This window comes from Nicotiana tomentosiformis, chromosome 1 (assembly GCF_000390325.3).
Source record: "Nicotiana tomentosiformis chromosome 1, ASM39032v3, whole genome shotgun sequence".
Classification (NCBI taxonomy): Eukaryota; Viridiplantae; Streptophyta; class Magnoliopsida; order Solanales; family Solanaceae; genus Nicotiana; species Nicotiana tomentosiformis.
In genome coordinates, this window is record NC_090812.1 from 40,319,005 (window position 1) to 40,340,971 (window position 21,967).

Below are 21,967 nucleotides of genomic sequence, written 5' to 3' on the forward strand. Positions count from 1 at the left end.
GCCTTTTGTTGTTGATTTTTAAAAAGAGCTCCAGAGATTCTTTCTCACAACCTTGAAAGTCGACCCCTAATTCCTTGCTAAGCCTGATAATGTTCTGATGTACCCAAATTGAGGCATAAAATTCTAGGTCATTTTCTTCCTCTAAACTTTGCAGGTTTAAAGGTATTGCTTCTTCAATTACCCATCCTACAGCTTTGTCCATTGCTTGCGCTTGCATGAGTGTGTTGTTGATATCCTGCAGTTCTCCTTGGCCTTTATCTTCAATTTAAATCATAGTATTATCCTTTTCACTAGGACACCTCTATCGTGCTCTTCTTCTTCTTCTTCTTCTTCTTCTTCTTCTTCTTCTTCTTCTTCTTCTTCTTCTTCTTCTTCTTCTTCTTCTCCCTCTAAAACTCCTTGTACAACTACTGAAATTTGCATGGCTGTCGATTGCCTCTAGTTGTTTATGTATATCTCCTCATTAAAAGAATTGGGTTTGGGCTCTGTTCTGGTTTCTGTATCAGAGACCCTAATTGAAATAGTCTCTCATAGATATTGGGCCAAAATGTGTAGGCCCAAAGTTCTTTTAATAACTTGATGTCCCCTATGACTAGGGTTTAAAGATTGTGAAGTATATTTATGAAAGGAAAATTTACACATTTGAAAACTTGGGAAATTTACCGGCATTTTTTACTCGGAGCATGCGCTAAGCCATGGTTAATTAAGAATTATAGGTAGGAATTATGCATATTATATTAACCATAACTAGTAACAATCCTTGTGTAAAAGATATATGTCACGCTTATTGCTTGGTTTATGTACCGAAATAAAATAAGTATTTTTCAGGAGCGACGACTAAAACTAGAAAATAGTAGACAACAACATAAAAGTATACTTCCATGAAAATATTAAAGATCTTATTAAATGTGACGTAGAAGAATATATTCTTCTATTTATTTTGTTGATTTATTCCGATAGCATTATTTCCTACAGGTGCAAACAAGTAAAGATAACTTTAAAGCTGGTTTTATGCATTAATTTTTATCTTATCAAGTTGACAACACGGTGCTCTTGTAGAGTAGGTCATTAATATTACCGTGAAATATTAGTTGGTTATTTGATTATCATTCAGCCAAGTACATTATCGATATGTAGCTTCACCATTTTTAAATGATCCCCATCTCTCGATGCTCGTGTCTAGGCTTGGTCGTTTTAGCGATGCGCGTCCTAATGTTGGAGTAATTTTGGTTTACCGTAGGGTATTTATATATTTATCATATGATTAAAAAAATATTCAGTGGCATAAAAAATAATCTTATGACTATTGTTCAAGTATTATTATGATTAAATGTACTATATCCATATATAATTAGTTTATGAACCAAAAGACTCCTAGATTATGTAATAATAGTAATTATTAATCACCCTAATACAATGTTTACATTGTAATCTTTACCTAACTTATTAATGAACCTCCTGTTATAAAAATAATTATAATGTGGATGTTCGTTTATTAGTCCGCTATAGATAATCTTCCTGAAAAAGATTATCCGTTTGGTACTCTATTGAAGTTTATCTACAAGCAGCCGATGCAGGCAGGTTGCAAGCAACTCAATGAAATGATTTGCAGCAGCTTCTTATTAAACAGGCACGTTGCAAGCAGCTCAATAAAAGCCTCGCAGCTGCTTCCTTTCTTCTATAAATAGAAGAGTTTTCAGTTCATTATGTACATCAGTTTAAAGTTAAATAATATATCAGTTTCTCTCTATACTTGTCTTTACTTTACAGTCTTTATTTTATAACACGTTATCAGCACGAGACTCTGCCATCTCGAGCAAATACTTTGAAAGTATCTGAGGTATGAATTTTTTTTTTCTAAATAATGTCAAATCTTTCTAAACTTGATTTTATAGCCCTGGATATATCGGGCAAAAGCTACATGTCTTGAGTGCTTGATGCTAAAATTTATCTTGATGCGATGGGTCTCACAGACACCATAAAGGATAAAAATCAGGCATCAAATTATAATCGTGCCAAAGCAATGATATTCCTACGACATCACCTTGATGAGGGCCTGCAAATGGAATATCTTACTGTTAAAGATCCAGTCATACTGTGGAATAATTTGAAAAATAGATATGACCACCCGGAGATGGTCGTTCTTGCACATGCACGATATGATTGGACTCATTTAAGGTTACACGATTTTAAATCTATCAGTGAGTATAATTCTGTCGTGTTCAGAATTATTTCCGAATTAAAATTATGTGGTGATAATATTACGAATCATGATATGTTGGAGAAAATTTTCGCCACTTTTCATACCTCGAATATGCTCCTACATCAGTAATATCGAGATATGGGATTCAAAAAGTATTCTGAACTTATCTCATATCTTCTTGTATCCGAGCAACATAGTGGCTATTAATGAAAAAATTATGAAAGCCGACCTACTGGTTCTTGTCCATTACCTGTAGTGAATGAGACGAACTTCCACCAAGCTAAGCGTGGAAGAGGTCGTGGCCCCAGTCGTGGTCATGGCCGTGGTCGGGGAAGAAACTCTAATCATGGTAATAATAATGCACCAAAGAACTCGCCCCACCACCAGCAGTGGAAAAGGAAGGAACAAAAGCATGAAGCAGTGCAAGCAATAAATGCAGAAAATGCATGCTATAGATGTGGAGGAAGAGGGCACTGGTCATGTATCTGTCGTACGCCAAAGCACCTGGTTGAGCTTTATCAAGCCTCCCTAAAGAAGACAGAGAAAAATACTGAAGCAAATTTTATTTTTGAAGATAATTTAGACTTCATGCATTTGGATGTAGTTGATTACTTTGCACTCCCGGAAGGAGAAACAAGTCATGTGATCGGTGATGAATCTGTAGAAATATAAATATTTTAATTTATGTTGATTGTAGAAGATAGTATGGTTATGTAATTGTTGTACATAAATAAAAGTTATGCTTTGATAATGATGTTTACTATCATATTTATTTTGTTTATGTCATTTTGAAGAATATGGATAATCTTCAAATTATGTTTGGATCAAAGACCAATCATAAAGATATTTGTGTAACTGATATTGGAACAACTCATGCCATATTCAAAGATCATAAATACTTTTCTTATTTGCATAAGGAAAAAGCAAATGTTTCAACAATTTCTGGTAATATAAGTTTGATTGAAGGCTCCGGAAGAGCCACTATATTTCTGTCTAAGGGAACAAAACTTATTATAGACAATGCATTATTCTTCTCCAAGCCCCGAAGAAACTTGTTAAGTTTTATAGATATACGTCGAAATGGGTATAACATTGAGACGATAGATGAAATGAATGTGGAATATCTTTGTATTACAAAGAATGTTTCTGGCTAGAAGTGCATTGTAGAAAAGTTACCAACTTTATCTTCTGGCATATACTATTCAAAGATTAGTATAGTTGAAGCACACTCTATCATAAACCAGAAGTTCATTGATTGAAATACTTTTGTGTTTTGGCATGGCCGTTTGGGCCATCCTGGATCAATAATGATGAGACGAACTACTGAAAATTTGAGTGGGCATCCATTAAAGAACCTGAAGATTCTTACAAATGATGAATTTTCTTGTGATGCTTGTTATCAAGGCAAAATGATCACTAGACCATCACCAATGAAGGTTGGCATTGAATCCTTTGCCTTTTTAGAGCGTATACACGGGGATATATGTGGACCTATTCACCCACCAAATAGGTTGTTTAGATATTATATGGTCCTAATAGATGCATCTTCAATAGGGTCTCATGTGTGCCTACTATCATCTCGCAACCTGGCATTTGCAAAGCTATTAGCCCAAATAATTCGATTAAGGGCACAATTCTCAAACTATCCTATAAAGGCTATTCGCCTTGATAATGCTGGAGAATTCTCATCTCAAGCTTTTGATGATTACTGTCTATCAGTTGGGATAAAAGTTGAACATCTTGTAGCTTATGTTCATACTCAAAATGGCCTTGCAAAGTCATTTATTAAACGACTGCAATGGATAGCAAGACCACTACTTATAAAAATAAAATTGCCCACTACTATTTGGGGCCATGCTATCTTGCATGCAGCATCACTTATATGTCTCAGACCGACACGTTATAATAAATATTCTCCGTCACAATTAGTTTTTGGTCATTACCCCTATATGTAATCAAGAGGTCCGGAAGATTATCCATTTACAGAATATAGCAAATCAAATTTCAGACGTGTTTACTCATTTAAAAAGAATAACTAAGTCACATATCCCTGCAGAGAATGTGCCTATCCGAATTGATGTCCCAGCAGGACCATCTACTAGCATGAGAGCTAGTGAACCTAAAGCACGACTGAAGCATGGTAGGCCTTTGGATTCTAAGAATCGAAATTCTCAAAAAATAAAATCGACAAATGATCAAAACGATACTATAAAGGGATCTCCTGAAGAGACCCAAGATCTTGTTAGTTCTGAGATTCCTGAAGAAATCAATGAACCCGAGACTCAAGTGAGCGAGGAACTTTTAATACGTTCTACTGGTGATGGGATTAATTTAAATCGATCTGAAATAGTGGTGGATAATATTTTTGCATATAATGTTGCACTGAACATTATGCAAGATAGTAAGTATTTTGAACCCTGATCTGTCGAAGAACGTCGACAAAGATCTGATTGAAAAAAATGGCAAGGGGACAATTCAATCAGAATTGAACGCACTTGCTAAAAGAGAGGTCTTTGGACCAGTAGTCCAAATACCTACTGGTATAAAATCAGTTGGTCATAAATGAATTTTTGTGCGAAAAAAGAATGACAAAAAAGAAGTTGAAATATACAAGGCTCGCCTTGTCGCACAAGGATTCTCACAACGACCTGGAGTCGATTATGAAGAAACATATTCACCCGTTATGGATGCGATAACATTTCGATATCTCATCAGTTTAACCTTACGTGAAAGGCTTGAAATACATCTGATGAATGTGATTACAACTTATCTGTACGGGTCACTTGATAATGAGATTTACATAAAAATTCCTGAAGAATTTAAAATGCCTGAAGCAAATTCAAAATCTTGAGAAATGTATTCAATCAGATTACAAAGATCTTTGTACGATTTAAAGCAATCTGGGCGCATGTGGTATAATCGCCTTAGTGAATATTTGTTGAAAGAGGGTTACATAAATGATGTTATTTGTCCATATATTTTTATAAAGAAAATGGTATCAGAATTTGTTATACTTGTTGTTTATGTTGATGATATAAATCTTGTTGGAACTCCATAAGAGCTCTAAAAGGCAACTGAATATCTTAAGAATGAATTTGAGATGAAAGATCTTGGAAAGACAAAACTTTATCTTGGTCTGCAAATTGAACATTTAGCGGACGTGATCTTTATACATCAATCTGCCTATACAGAAAGGGTCTTAAAACGTTTTTAAATGGACAAAGCGCACCCATTGAGTACACTAATAGTTGTTCGATCACTTAAAGTGAATAAGGACCCGTTCCGACCTCCAAAAGAGGATGACAAACTCTTTGGTCCTGAAACATCATATCTCAGTGCAATTGGTGCACTTATATATCTTGCTAATGCTACAAGGCCTGACATAACATTTTTTGTTAATTTACTAGCAAGATATAGCTCTTCTCCTACACAGAGATATTGGAATGAGATTAAACATATTTTGCGATATTTAAAGGGAACTCTTGATATGAGTTTGTTTTATGCTAACAAAGGTAGTGCAAATCTTGTTGGTTATGCAGATGCAGGTTATTTATTTGATCCCCATAAAGCTCGATCTCAAACCGGATACGTATTTATATGTGGAGGTACTGTCATATCATGGTGCTCCAAAAAGCAATCTATTGTTGCTACCTCTTCAAATCATGCTGAGATAATAGCTATTCATGAAGCAAGTAGGGAATACGTATGGTTGAGATCAGTGATTCATTTTATTCAAGAAAAATATGGTTTGGAATATGATAAAAGATCCACAATTTTATACGAAAACAATGCTGCATGCATAGCCCAATTAAAGAGAGGATTTATAAAAGGAGATAGAACGAAACACATGTCACCAAAATTATTCTACACACATGATCTTCAGAAAAATGGTGACATCGATGTGCAACAAATCCGTTCAAGTGAAAATCCAACAGATTTGTTCACTAAATCTTTGCCAACTTCAACTTTTGAGAAGATGGTATACAAGATTGGAATGCGGAGACTCAAATATTTGGAACAAGGTTTTCATTAGGAGGGTGAAATACGTGTTGTTCTCTTTTTTCCTTACTAAGATTTTTCCAATGGGGTTTTTCTTGTAAGGTTTTTAATGAGGCGGCTAGAATTGTGTATTACTAAATATGTGTACTCTTTTTCCTTCATTAGGATTTTTTTCACTGGATTTTTCCTAGTAAAATTTAAAAGAGGCACATTATCTTTTAATGAACATCCAATGGGGAGTATTATGAAAATAATTATAATGTGGATGTCCATCTATTACTCCGCTATAGTGAAGAAGATTATATGTTTGGTATTCTATTGAAGTTTATCTACAAACAGCTGATGCAGGCATGTTGCAAGCAACTCAATAAAATAATTTGCGGTAACTTTTTATTAAACAGACAGGTTGCAAACAGCTTATGTAGACACCTTACAAGCATCTCAAGAAAAGCCTCGCAATTGCTTCATTTATTCTATAAATAGAGAAGTTTTCAGTTCATTATACACATCAGTTTGAAGTTGAATAATATATAAGTTTCTCTCTGTACTTATATTTACTTTACCGTCTTTATTTTATAACATCTCCTACTTTTTTTTCCAAAATAAAAGTTAAATAGAAGAAAACACAAAGCAAAATGGGTCTCAAATTGAAATGTCGTTTGGTAAAAGGACCTGTACGACAAGTCTGAAAAATTCCCTTTTCTTTTCAATTGAAAAATACCTTCGATTTGCCCTCTCTCTCTCTCTCACTCGCAATGATTGCGTTCTTCTGATTCTTCCCAATTTCACAAATTTACTTCTCTTAAGATTCTCTAATTTATTTTATTATCCCTCAGATTCTCCCAATTTCTGAATGTCCAGAATCTGATTTTTGTCATGAGGAAAAAACTCGACACTCGCTTCCCTGCGGTGAGCTGCTCTACTTTTTCACTCTTTCCTCTCTAATGCATTTTCTTTTTCTTTTTATTTTACTTATATTCGCCTTGATCTGCATATGGGCTCTGCTAATTTCAATGAATCTGGTATTTTATTAGCTTTTTAGCTGGAGCTATTTTGCTTAGTGGGTCGGGTTTCTAGGGTTGTTGCTCAACGGATAGCTTGAATTTTGACTTCACTTGTACATTGGCTCGTCATAAAATTCGCGTTCAAATTATCACGTATATGGTAACTTCAAGTTGAAATTTTGAGCCTTTTTAGGGACATGGTAATTTTTGGTTGAACTACTGGTCAGAATTGGATAAGCTTAGTGTAGCCAAAGAAAAAGTATAAGAGCTAGGATTTGGTATTGTGGGTTAAAGTAATTGCTTCAATCTATTGGTTTTGCTGCTAGTCTTACTGGCTTTATACTTGCTTTTACTTTACGTAACTATGTTTTTCCTAGGAGTTGTTTAGACTTTCAAAGATTTGTACATCACTAGAAAATGTAATGAACCTCTAGTACTTTTTAATTTAATATATTATATTATTATATTTATTTTGGATAATATTGGTCTCTGATGAGTTTATATGGAGTAACATGGTCACTGAGGATTAGTATAGCCAACTCCGGCTTATTTGGGACTGAGGCGTAGTCGTAGAGTTTTTGTCGCTGTATTTTGGTCCTTGAAATGACTTAAGTGAGGCAGTGCCGTGATGTGGCATGTCATCTGTGGTAGTTAAGGTGGATTATTGTTGGATACAGAAAGACAAATCAGCAAGTTACATTTTGCTGTGAATTGTTTTACAGTGTAATACCTTGGGAGCATTTGGAACTTTTTCAGCTTATATTAATTCTTTCTGCTGCTTTGGTGGTTAAAAAGTATCAGTAACTGTGGAAATAGAAGGAAGTTTCATGAGCATTGTCGCATTGGACATGCGAATGATAGATGGGGTTAGCCGTTTGGAGCTAACTGTTTGAACGAAATGGGTTGTACGTTTTTGTTTTAGTCGTGAACCTATTAACCTTAACTAGCGCAGGGCAAGCATTAAAAGCCAACTCATTCAAACTTGACAAAAAATGGCTGTTGTGGACATTGAGGCCGTATTTCGAAGAAGTAATTGTTGGGATGTGTCTATTGCCAAGAGCAATGAAAAACACACCTAGTGAAAATGTGCAATGGCCTAATAATGATGGCTGTGTTAGCATTGTTCTAGCAGCCAACGAAGGGAAAAATAGTTCTATATTCCAGAAGTGGCATTTCTTATCGTGATGGGAGATTACCTCAAATCAATCGTATCAAGTGTGTTAACCTCTTAATCACTCTTCTTAATTGGCACTGCGACAGCCTACTATTTGCCTTTTTTTTTTTTTGGGAGTTCTGTGCAGACACATTAAGTACAGTTTTATGTCCGAGTTATCAATCATATCAAGGGGTGGATTATCCTTGTGCCAGTCTGTCTGCCCATAAGAGGTGCATTTTGTGACAAGAAGTGGGCTCTCTCTTATCTGTGTGTTAAATGACCTTATAAAAAATAAAAATAAAACTGTGTGTTAAATGAACAGATATGCTGGTGCCTCTATAGGATCTGAGTTACTACATTTCTGATTCAAGTAGGGTCTCTGTTTCAGTGAATAACTCTTCCTTCGATTAAGAAAGAAAAGGATGGGCTTGGAGGATTAACATGGAAAACACGTAGAAGAACGTCTAATCAGATTCAAGTCTTTTTTATTTGTTATCATTGATGTTCTTATTGTTATATTCGTCATTATTATTTGCTTCTCAGCTTTTAGTTCTATCAAATGTTGAATATCTGAGATATCTCCATTTCTTCATGAAAAACGTTTAGGCCCGGATCAAGAAGATTATGCAAGCTGATGAGGATGTTGGTAAGATTGCAATGGCAGTGCCTGTTCTAGTGTGTAAGTCCCATATAATGTTTGTCCATCGTCAATTTACTCGTTGCTCGTTGGTATCTTTTTCTAACCCTTCTCCTCTTGGCATTAAATGCAGCAAAAGCCTTGGAGTTATTCTTACAAGACCTTTGTGATCGGACATATGACATAACTCTTAGAAGAGGAGCAAAGACTGTTAATTCACTGCATTTGTGAGTGACTTTACGAAAATCTCCATTCATCTGTATAGATCAGATCTGGAAGCTAATAATGAGCCGTTATCTATTCAATCTCCTCACTGATTTCTGATCTGGTTAATTTGTTGTTGTGTATGGTAACTTAATCCTGATAATCGACTTGGCTGTGTTGAGCAGTGCTTCAGACTTGTGCTTATCCTCAGGCCTTCCGATTCTTATGTAGTTTTTGTATTATATTGCATAGATGAAACATAAAATCATTATGGCTTTACTAGGAAGGTAATTAGATTTCAATATGCACATGTTATCTTGGTTGTCTTCTAAGTTCTCGGGCTTGTTTCAAGAAATGCACTTGCCTTGTATATAGGTCTGCTAGTACATGTCTTTAACATTTGATGAATTTATTTCTGCAGAGTGCTTCATCTCAGTGCCATTATTGTTTTTAACATGTTTGATTGATGAGAGGACCCTAGTCTTCATAGTTGTGGTGCTTTTGGTGAAAACCTGTTCAGTCTTTTTGATTCTTTCTCTGAAAATATCTGCCACTGTAGTGCTATTTTTTCTCATCTCTTTCTGTCATTGGAAACTTGTTTGGCTATTGCTGTTCATTTCTTACATGCTCTCTTCAAGTCTGCCAATCTCTACTGCAAGCCAACTGAGATGTTCTAGAAATCATGACGTCTTTTTGACAATAGTGGAGTATCATGGCTTCCTCTTAACATGGTGCAGTATCTTATGTCTGAAAGAATCCGAGCTACCTGCCCAAAACCTTTATGCAATAGGTGGAGTGGTCTAGGACATTTAAACCCTTTTGGAAATGCTCACGCAACCAATGAGGAACAAGTTTATTCTCCAACAGCACGTGTAACCCAGTTCTAGGGTTTACACGTGTGTTGAAGATTTAAATTCTTGTCAACCTGTTACCTTAAGGTTTTGGATTGGATGCTCAGATTCTTTCACATGGAATCAAAGCATCCAACTCAAAACCTTAAGACAATGGGTGGAGTGGCCCAAGACATTATAAACTCCTTGTATTTGCAAAACCCTTATGCAACCAATGAGGGATAAGTGCATTCTCTAACAGTAAAGCATAAGTTAGTGTTTGTCTCCACTTCAGCTGTGCAGTTCCAATCGAGAGTTTCGTTATCTTTTGCTAGTACATCAAATGCCAATGAATGTACTTTATTCCATTGCTCTACTTCAACTTATTTCTTAATTTTTTTCTTCCTTTTTGCTGATACTCATGGGACCTTATGTAAAAAATGCTTTATTTGTGAGTGCGAACATGTACAGATGACAAAATTTTGCTGTGTATTGATATCCTGACAGTCTTATGCTTGGGTTGTTTTTGATCTTCCTGTAGCTTGAGAGACACTACTGATCAAAATCAGTTATCAGGTGATCTTGTAATTAATCTGTAGGGGGACTGAGTACTAGCTGTTAGAGTTAAAAGACTTAGTTAAGAGCGAAAGGCTGCAGAACGACTTGAATTGCCACACTGTTTATGTTCTGTAAATCCTAACCTCAAATGCTAGGAGGATTAGGGGAAACAGTCACATATGAAATTTCAAGATTCTTTATAAAAAAAATGAAATTCTAAGAAACTTTAAGGAATTCTTCATGCTGAAACTGTTCATGCTTTAAGCACACAAAATAGTTATACAAAGGGAAACAGTTTGGCATTAGAACAAGCCAACTTTCGGCCTCCTGAAAATTTGGGGGCTAAGGGAAGAAGAACAACCAAATCAAGCAATAACTCTCTGTCAAACCAGCTGGCAGCTGTAATGGACTTGCTTCCTGAGCATTCCTTGAAGGCTAGCTGCTGCAACATAAAGCAATTAAACTTCAACATTACTAATACACCTTGGAATTGTCTAACAAATTGAAAATAGTACTCTAAAGAATGTTATGCATAGAATTTAGAATTCAATGCATTTCACAGATCCTCTTTTAATGTTCATGTCATCTTTAATCTGTGTTAGCTAATGCATCATTTTTTTTCTTCTGCAATGTGCTGAAAGATCCCACTCCTACTACCAGAACACGTCTTTCTGTGCAGGTTAAGTAGGGTGATGCTGCCTTTCTCACTCACTTGTCAATTCGGAGATAATGTGCTTGTTGGTTCATTTATCCTATTACATCCATACTGATTGCATCTAACATCTATTTGTAGAAAGCATTGTGTACAAAGCTACAACGTGTTTGACTTTCTTCGGGAAGTTGTCAGCAAGGTTCCTGATTATGGCCATTCTGATGCTGCTGGTGAAATGCCAAAAAGAAGGTTAGGATCATTTCTTGTTCGTCTTATAATGTTAAAGTTGGTAGTTTTTCTTCTATTCAGTTGATTATTTGACTTACACTTCCAAGGTGACAAACTTTGCAAAATCATATACTGTTTTATCAGGAAAGTTGCAATGGAAGAACATCATGACAGTGAGGATGAGTTCAAAAGGAGCAGGACGGTGAGAAAGCCTTTGTTGACTCTTCTAGTTTAAATTCCTCGTAATTGCTCAGGCTAAAAACTGAAAAAGAACTTATTTATTGTAAATCATTTAATTATTGCTAATGAAAAAACATTTAGTTCTCTCAAAGAATAAAAAATGCTCTGAATGTAGTAATAATATAAACAAGTAATTGCTGATGATCTCATTTTCTGAGATGAAGTTTTCACGGGACAAACTGATTTAGCTCAAGAAAACATTGCACTATCAATATCTTTGATTCTCTTAATCTTTATCTTTTAGTTAGAAATAATGTTCTATCCATTAGTTAGTGATAACCTTTTTTTTTTGGAGATAAGGTTTTATATAGAATGGACATCAACTGTTTACTTTTGACCATCTTATGGGTTTCATTTTAGGAAAAAGGGTCAAATTTGCCCCTGAACTTTGCGAGATGATCTTACCCTCCATTAATAGTTGGGGTCGTTCGTACTCCTGCTGTTACAGAAGTTGCACAAATTTGCCCTTTTGACTAAAAGTCAACAATTAAAAGATTAATTAGTCACTAAATATCTTATTTGCATCAGCAAGTGACATGTGGCTTAAAAATTAACCCTCACCCTTAACCCCCTCCCCCTTCCTTCCAAAAGTATTGTCACCGCCTTCTTCGTCTCTTTACTAGACCCGCTCCTACCCCCCTTCCAGCCATCCCTTCTCTCTCTTTCATTGGTTGAGGAAGGACCAAACAATGTATGCTTGTTTGCAGTTAAAGATCGTTCTTCAAACATTTACAATTATCATCGCTGATATAAGCATGGTCGCCTATTTTAAAGAAACTATGCTGTTCCTCAACCTCTCCGATTTGGTTATCGTTTTTGCTGCCGCCGCTTGCAGCAGTTGTCATCCGTCAGCCGAGACAAAATACTTGCCATATTTTTGTTCTATGGGATGTCAACAATTCCCGTCTCTAGTAATTTCTGGTTCGTATGGTGAAGAAAGAAATTTCTATATCTTGAAAATTGTTAATTTTGGCCCTTGATCTTAATTTTATGTAATGGGATTTCTGTAATTCATATAAAGTTTTTTAGTTTAATTGGTTGTTTCTCTCTGAATCTGAAAAGCCCCATTAAACCTGCCATACGTTTTATCCACCCCTGTGCTTACTCTTTCACTTTATTGCAGAAGTTGTAAGTTGGCTTTTATTACTTTGTCAACTACCTTCCATATAGCTTTATGGATTGGATAATAGTTGGAGTTTTCTTTCCTTATTGTGCAGAAAGGGAGCATCTAAGCCATACTTGCCAAAGATTTGAGCTTTCTTGCTTTTTTGGACTAGAAGCTAGATAAAGCTCGAACCTGTTAGGTTATTTTGTTTCAGAGGCCTCCAAGTATATTAAAGTGAAAGAGAGACGGGATCGGCCGAGAGCGAGTCTGGTGAGAGTAGAAAGGAGGAAGATGATGATTATTTTAACAGGAAAAGGGGGAGGGGATAGGGGTGTGGGTTAATTTTAAGCCACATGTCACACTTGCTGGTGCAAATAAGATATTTAATGACTAATTAATCTTTTAATAGTTGACCGTTAGTCATAACTCAGAAGGGCAAATTTGTGCCACTTTTGTAACGGCAGGGGTGCGGATGACCCCGACTATTTACGGAGGACAAATGCAGACAATTTCGAAAGTTCAGGGGTAAATTTGACCCTTTTCCCTTCCTTATATGAATCGAGAATTTATTTAGAGTTGCACCAACACTTTCACTCATTGCAGTTGAGTTTTCTCCAAGAGAGTGATGTAGATTAAACTAAGGTTGCACTCATTTTTTATTTATTTTTAATCTGTTAAAGATTTATATGTCAATAGAAAATGAAAATAACTTAGTGTTAGATAACCCAAATTATGGGATATTGGAATTAAGTTGGTTTTAAATGGAGCAATACGGATAAAGGATTCTTATCACTGACCCAACTACCTTGACATTGAGGTGTATGTTATTGTTTCTCTCAGTTAGTTAGCGTTTTTATATGGCATAATTAAATAAGGAGGAAGATGCAATGTGATAAGGCAATGTCGCATGTCGCATATCACAGATCAGGTGTTTTTTGTATAATGTGATAACACAATCATTTGTGGTTGTCATGAGAGTTGTGAAAGCATGATGTTTTCACATAGTAATCAACTTACAGTGTACAGTGATCACTTTATATTTTCTGTTATCAATTCATGACGTGAATGGCATTTTTTTCCTGCAGGAGACGTGTCATGCTAGCAGTAGTGGTAGGGGAAGAGGTAGGGGTAGAGGAAGAGGTCGTGGCCGGGGACGTGCTGATAGGGAGCTCTCGCGGCCTGATATGCAGCTTGAATCCTGCACATCTGTTCAGCAGAGTGGTTTGCAGAATCCAAACCCTGGAACTCACACAGAAAACTGCACTGAACCGAAGGGATCACCTAAACAGGATTCCAGTGCTTGTGACAGGGAAAGTTCAGTTGTAACAACTCCTGATCTGAAGGTCAACGTAGATGAAAGTGTTGATAAATCAGCTGCACCAGATATAGCAGCCTGCAATCCATCGCCAAGGCCTGCCAATGAGAAAGTGGAGGAAGGCCCCCAATGGTCTCTCGAGATGGAGAGAATGGTTATCGACCCTGTCCATATGTCACAACTTAATTCAAGTTTGGCGGAGGAGGAAGAAGATTATGATGAAGAGTAGACAGATAAAATAACAAACAAATGGCCTATTCAGCATATGCTATTTATTTGGTAGCAAGTTCCTATGGGCCCTAACATAAAGGGCATGAATCCCTCTGCCTCCCTTTGTGATTTGTTGCAGTATATGTATTTCTTAGTTGTCTTTGTGACTCCAGTCTTGTAATGGTCTCTAACCGTTTCCTCTTTCCAGTAGAAATAAGTAGGAAATGTGTGTTGCTCTCCAACCAGCACTCCATGTACCAGTTACTGTATGAAATAGCGAGGGATAACTAGTTTGTATCTTTATTCGATTTACATAATATTAGTCCTTGACTTCTGCTGAAAAAGGGTGCCATAAAATTTTCGAAAACTAGAAGGGGTTAAAGTGCCCTTTGAAGTGCCCCTACTACTTCATTATTGCTTACTCCAGCATACATAATATCAAAGTTATGCTGGTCTCTTGTTCTACACACATTTTGATACTTAACTTTAACCATCCTGCTGGTTACTCTTCTCTTATTTTGAATCATTTTTATCAGCTTAAAGCAAAACAAACTGGAATACCATTTTGATGATGGATCGGTCTATTGTGAGTTTCTTATTAACATTCAGAAACTCTCTTCCTTGATGTCAGAAAATTTATAGCTGTCATTTAACTAGGCAAATCCTAAACGCTCCAGTCAAAAGTGATCAATATACTAAGAAGTAATATGAATTCATTACTTTTTTAGTCCGTGTTAAGAAGAATGACCCCTTTCTATATTTGTAAATAATTTACCTTTTTAAAGTGATTTATAGCCACGCAATGTGACTCATTTTACACCACAAGTTCAAAAGGGTTCTCTATTTTTCTTAAATTACATGCCTAGTCAAATAGGTTCACATAAATTGAAATGTATGGAGTATTATTACAAGACGCCTAGTAATACTACACTTGGTCAACAGTACATAACTCTCCTTACCAATAAGATATAGACATTTAAATTGGGATAAAAGAAGGTATATATATAACATACGGATATCATTTGGGTACTGTAGACGCATTAGGGTTGAGGAGGTCGTGTGGACTATGCGTATGATGAGGAGGGATACAACGACCGGACCAGACAAAATTCCTGTTGAATTTTGGAGGAGTGTGGGCAGAGAAGGTTTGGAGTGGCTGACTAGGTTGTTCAATATTATTCTCAGGACGAAGAGGATGTCGGACGAGTGGAGGTGGAGCAGGACGGTACCATTGTACAAGAACAAAGGCGATATCCAGAGTTGTAACAACTATAGAGGTATCAAGTTACTAAGTCATACCATGAAAGTTTGGGAGAGGGTGGTGGAAAAGAGGGTGAGGAAAACTGTGTCTGTATCTGATAATCAGTTCGGGTTCATGCCGGGTCGTTCAACTACGGAGGCTATCCACCTTATTAGGAGGTTGGTGGAACATTACAGGGATAGGAAGAATGATTTGCACATGGTGTTTATTGACCTGGAGAAAACGTATAACAAGGTACCTATGGAGGTTCTTTGAGATGCCTGGAGGCAAAAGGTGTGCTGGTTGCTTACATTAGGGCGATTAAAGACATGTATGAGGGAACTAAGACCCGGGTTAGGACAATGGGAGGTGACTCCGAGCATTTTCCGGTTGTTATGGGGCTTCACCAAGGATCTGTGCTTAGCCTATTTTTATTTGTCCTGGTAATGGACACACTGACGCACCATATTCAAGGGGAGGTGCCATGGTGTATGTTATTCGCTGACGACATAGTTCTGATTGATGAGACGCGAGGCGGCGTTAACGAGAGACTGGAGGTTTGGAGACATGCCCTTGAGTCTAAAGGTTTCAAGTTTAGCAGAACTAAAGCAGAATACCTAGAGTGCAAGTTCAACGCCGAGTCGAGGGAAGTGGGTATGAACGTGATGCTTGAATCACATGTCATCCCCAAGAGAAGCAGTTTCAAGTACCTTGGGTCAGTTATACAGGAGGACGGGGAGATCGACGAAGATGTTGCGTACCATATAGAGGTGGGATGGATGAAGTGGAGGTTAGCATCTGGAGTCCTATGTGACAAGAAGGTGTCACTGGGGCTCAAAGGTAAATTCTATAGAGCGGTGATTACACCAGCCATGTTGTATGGGGCAGAGTGTTGGCCGGTTAAGAACTCGCATATCCAGAGGATGAAATTAGCAGAAATAAGGATGTCGAAGTGGATGTGCGGGCACGCTAGGATGGATAAGATTATGAATGAAGATATTTGGGAGAAGGTGGGCGTGGCCTCGATGGATGACAAGATGCGGGAAGTTAGACTCAGATGGTTCGGACATGTGCGGAAGAGAAGTCCAAACGCCCCAGTTAGGAGATGTGAGCGGTTGGCTTTGACAAGTATAAGAAGAGGCAGAGGGCGACCCAAGAAGTATTGGGGATAGGTGATCAGGCAGGATATGGCGAGACTTCAGATTTTCGAGGACATGGCCCTTGATAGAAAAGTGTGGAGGTCTAGCATTAAGGTTATAGGATAGGGGGTAGCAGAGCTCTTTGCTACTCCGCACCGGATGAGAGGCTAGTCTCACAGGTTTGTGTCCTAGAGTGCTAGTGGTTATTATTGTGTCCACACTTCTCTTTTACTTTTCATAGTACCAGGCCTTTCTTTCATCTATTTTCTGGTACTTTTGATTCTTTTACTATTTTTATGCCTTCTGCTGTTAGTACTGATATATTGTCTTTTCGTCTGCTTGAGCCGAGGGTCTATCGAAAACAACATCTCTATCCCTTGGGGTAGGAGTAATGTCTGCGTACACTCTTCCCTCCCCAGACCCCATTTGTGAGACTTTACTGGGTTGTTGTTGTTGTTGTTATTTATAGCTCTTTTTTTTTTCTTTTTTTCTTTTTTTTTGCATGACCAAACCTTAGTTATTTTATGACAAAATGATAGATTGACGGTATTCAAATCACTTGTAGGAATTGATAGAGCCCATTTCTCCACTTTTTACTGGTCCAGGCCCACGGTATTAATGTATAGGTTCTTACTAACCCAGCCCATAGACTGTTTCCGCAGACACAATTAGGTATAAATCTCAACAATCAACCACATGCATCTTCCTTTTTCTTTTCAGCTGGTTGAGGCAGCTGAGCTCCGCAAACTAAACCCTAGCTCCTCTGCCCTCCTCCTTCTGCCACTTTCTCTTATCTCTCCATTAACACCACTACTTGATCCGTTTTTAAGATCAGCGTCAAAATTAGATTATCAGAAAAGGTAATATCCGTCCCTATGTTTTTTGTTTTTGCTTTTGCTTTTTATCAGTTCTAAAGTTATGCGCTTATTTTTATCTGAACAAAGAAGAAACGATGTAATGCGATGTGCTCAATATAGCTTCTCTCGAATCTATACAACGTTATTTTTATTTTTACCTTTTTAATAATGCTGATTTTTGTTCCTGTTTAATAGATACTTGTAATTTCTTCTATTTGCTTCTGTGTTGGTGTTTTTTCTCCCTACTTGGTATTGTTATGAAAAGGGAATCAAATGTTTAATGCTGATTTTTTTGGTTCTATTTGTTAGCTTATTCCTGAAACTTAAACCTGTGTCTATGTATGTTTATTTGTTATTCTCATTTTATTAATATGAAGAAAGTTTTGACTAAGACTCTGGAGAAAAGGTTACTCATAGTACTGCTTGGGAAGTTTCTGAATTTCTGAATTTTATTTCCAAGTGGATTAGTACATGTCCGCTTTTAGACCAAATTGATCATTGAAAAGCAAAAAGATTCTATAATTTTGGGGTGGAGTAATTTGGTATATGTTTTAATAAAGTTGAATGAAAAGTGATACTGTTTGGACAAAGTAATTTTGTGTGCTTGTATAAGTAAAACGGATTTCATTGGTACTGAATGTACATTGTGACTTTGTTTGTATCCGAGGATATGATCAAGGCCATGGGTTAAGTATTATGATGAATTCTTTTGATTGTAGCTTGACAAAATGATTTATTGATGCTCTAAATTTCAATAGCTTTGTCAACTGCATTTTCCCGTGGAGAAAGATTGGTGATTTCATCTTTTTATAAACTTTAGTTTCGATACATGCAATTTGGTTCCAGACCAAATTTTTGGAACCTATTCAACTCAGGTTTTGAAGCGTACTTTCTAAGCCAAGCTGTATGATTTTGGCAGTGTTGAATCAGTTGACATGTGATTAAGTTTTTGATTACCCAGATTGTTTGTTGATGGAAAGTGTTGGTCGTATAATCATTTAATTCTTGCTGCTTTCAAACTGTGATGAAGTATATCAAGATATCAAAAGCAACATGGCCCCCCTCTATTTTCATTAAAAAGGCAGCCCCGTGCATGAAGCATCATGCATTCACACGGGGTCAGGGAAAGGGCCGCACCCCATGGTGTGATGTAGGCAGCCTACCCTGATGCAATCATCCCTCTCTATTTTCGTATTCCAACATTTTGTCCTATGAAGCTGTTGTACTAATCTTACTCCACTTTGTTTTGGTGCCTTAACACTTTCATGAAATATATCAATCAACTATGCCTTAGCCCCATCCTGTATCTTTTTGTTCTATTTATGTTCATTTCATTTCAATACTACTAGACAAATTAGGAGATTTTTACAACTGGAGGTTCTTTAAATCTATGACTTATGCCTACTCGGGCAGCCAACACCCTTTTAGTGGCTACTATCCACACAAGCATATAATGTTGTGTAAACAGAGGCCAGTAAGTAAAAAGTTGGAGGTTGACCCTTCGTAAATGTCACAACTGCTGGCCCATTAAAGTTTTAACCAGAAGAATAAATGGACTCATGCATCTAATGTTTGTAACAACCCAACTAAGCCTGCCAAATACCTGGTATAGCCATGAAGTATTCTTTTCTTAGTGATTTTTTCAATCTGCTGCATGCAGTAAGACATGCACTTCTTTTGTGATGATGGATAACTATTATTTCCCAGTCTCCACATTGTTTTTGACTTATTCTTTGATGTGTTTGTAATTATTTTTCCTCATTAATGCAGGCTGGAGACTGTAAAAGGCTGCGCTCTCATCTCCTGCCCTAAGTGTAGTAGTTGGTAGATGTGTTCATATTCATCTTCTAAACTTGAGGGCTAAACTTTCTCTATGGCTTCCAGGAGTAGCGTCCGTCTTATTTCATACTCCGAAGAGCTTATAAATGGTGAGCCAATCTATATTTCCTCAAACTGCTTTCCTATTAAAGCTCTCAAATATGAGCCTGCTGGGCTTGCTTTTCATTCTGCTGCTCTTAGACTGAGTGGGCATGTTGAGAAAGAAGACTCCAAAGATGGTAAAGAAGATGTTCCTACTGAAAAGGAACAGTCATTTACATATTCATCAGAATCATACAGCTCTAAGGGTAAAAAGAAATCTTCTACTGGGGAAAAGGTACAAGATCATTATGCATTGTTAGGGTTGAGCCATTTAAGATATCTTGCTTCTGAGGATCAGATAAGGAAGAGCTACCGTGATGCTGCATTGAGGCATCATCCTGACAAGCTGGCTTCTCTTCTTCTAGCCGAGGAAACTGAAGCTGCAAAACAAGCTAAGAAGGAGGAAATAGAAAACCACTTCAAAGCTATTCAGGAAGCATATGAGGTTCTTATTGACCCCGTTAGAAGAAGGATTTATGATTCCACAGATGAATTTGATGATGAAATCCCAACTGAATGTGCTCCACAAGATTTTTTTAAGGTCTTTGGACCTGCATTTTTGAGGAATGGACGTTGGTCTGTCACCCAACCTGTCCCTTCATTGGGTGATGAGAATACTCCAATTAAAGAAGTTGATAGCTTTTATAATTTCTGGTACATCTTCAAAAGCTGGAGAGAGTTCCCACATGCTGATGAGTTTGACCTTGAACAAGCTGAATCTCGTGATCATAGGAGGTGGATGGAGAGGCAGAATGCGAAACTATCAGAGAAGGCTAGAAAAGAAGAAACTGCTAGGGTACGCACACTTGTTGACAATGCCTATAAGAGGGACCCTAGAATCCTGGGAAGAAAAGAAGCAGAGAAAGCAGAGAAGCAGAAAAAGAAGGAAGCTAAACTACTGGCAAAGAAATTACAGGAGGAAGAAGCAGCTAGGATTGCTGAAGAGGAAAAGCGTAAGAAGGAAGAGGAGGGAAAAAGAGCTGCCGAAGTGGCTTTGCAGCAGAAGAAGTTGAAGGAGAAAGAAAAGAAATTGTTGCGAAAGGAGCGGAGCCGTTTAAGAACCCTTGCAGCTCCTGTTTTGTCCCAGCATTTGCTTGGGCTAGCTGATGATGATGTAGAAGGCCTATGCATGTCACTTGACATTGAGCAACTGAGGAACTTATGCGACAAAGCTGATGGAAAGGATGAGCTTATGATAGCTGAACTTCTCAGGGAGGCACTTGGACATGATCACAACTCGAATAAGGGCGAAAAGAGTAAGTCACATCAAAATGGTTCTCTGGAGGGTAAAAGACAAGTTCCTCTGATGAGCAGTGAGAAAAGGGAGAAACCTTGGAGCAAGGAAGAAATTGATCTTTTGAGAAAGGGAATGCTGAAGTATCCTAAAGGAACATCTCGAAGATGGGAAGTTATTTCCGAGTATATTGGTACCGGAAGGACAGTTGAAGAGATCCTGAAGGCTACAAAAACAGTTCTGCTCCAGAAGCCTGACTCTGCTAAAGCCTTTGACTCCTTCCTCGAGAAGAGAAAGCCCGCACCGACTATTGCATCTCCTCTTTCCACAAGAGCAGAAGTAGAGGGGGTAGAAAACAGTAGCAAACCTGAAAGTGAAAGTGCTAAGTTAGCTGATTCTCAGGAGTCCCCCAGTCAAAACACAAACAGCCAGAACACTGAGGATCCACCTGCTGCAAACGGAGTTTCTTCGAGCTCCGATTCAGACATATGGTCTGCTGTTCAAGAAAAAGCTTTAGTTCAAGCTCTGAAAACCTTCCCCAAGGAAACCAGCCAGCGGTGGGAACGAGTTGCAACTGCAGTCCCTGGGAAGACCATGAACCAGTGTAAAAAGAAGTTTGCATTACTCAAAGAGAACTTCAGGAACAAGAAAGGAGGTGCAGTGTGAGGTTAGTGGTGGTTGAAACTTCAGAGTCTAGTTTTTCCAATTTCTATCTTCTTATTGTTCAGGAGCAGCCGCAGCAAGCTCACACGTGAAATGTGACAAACATACCCAAATCCTCTTTCGCAGCCATTTTTGTCATTAAGCAGTAGCTAGCATTTACATATCTTACTATCAGTACGGCATTGTGAAGTTACTATACTGGAATACATTAATATTTGATGGGAAATACCGATGATACCTAAAGTTATGCATCTTTATATTTATTTTGATTGTTGGCCTCTTAATTTAGATTCTCTTTCCTTGATAAAAAAATTGCTTGTTTTCATCCCCCTCCCGTTTGGGTCGAGTTTCTTTGACCCTGTATTGGGGGCTTTTATAAATCTGGGCGTGTTTGGTAACTGCTTTGGGACGACCCTTGTGGGTTTACTCCATCATGCAAGTTGGATTAAAAGTTCTCCAATATTTGTTACGGAATATGTCGATTCAAATGTAAATTTGTTTTCCAGAAGTAGAGTTAACAATAAATTGTGATGAAAAGGAGTAAGAATGAGGCCCATGGAACTTCTTGATTAG

General features: G+C 37.4%; 2 protein-coding genes across 2 annotated transcripts; both read left to right on the top strand.

Moving 5' to 3' along the window:
• Positions 1 to 6,839: 6,839 nt before the first annotated feature.
• On the top strand, positions 6,840 to 14,685 carry LOC104110493 (uncharacterized). The gene is made up of 6 exons (XM_009620006.4): positions 6,840 to 7,111; positions 8,969 to 9,041; positions 9,133 to 9,226; positions 11,385 to 11,492; positions 11,616 to 11,673; positions 13,902 to 14,685. Exons 1-6 carry the CDS (start codon positions 7,079 to 7,081, stop codon positions 14,358 to 14,360), a joined length of 825 nt encoding a protein of 274 aa, XP_009618301.1. The 5' UTR covers positions 6,840 to 7,078; the 3' UTR covers positions 14,361 to 14,685.
• Positions 14,686 to 17,420: 2,735 nt separating this feature from the next.
• On the top strand, positions 17,421 to 21,663 carry LOC104110494 (uncharacterized). The gene is made up of 2 exons (XM_009620007.4): positions 17,421 to 17,580; positions 19,348 to 21,663. Exon 2 carries the CDS (start codon positions 19,451 to 19,453, stop codon positions 21,395 to 21,397), a length of 1,947 nt encoding a protein of 648 aa, XP_009618302.1. The 5' UTR covers positions 17,421 to 17,580; positions 19,348 to 19,450; the 3' UTR covers positions 21,398 to 21,663.
• The last annotated feature ends 304 nt before the right edge of the window (positions 21,664 to 21,967 follow it).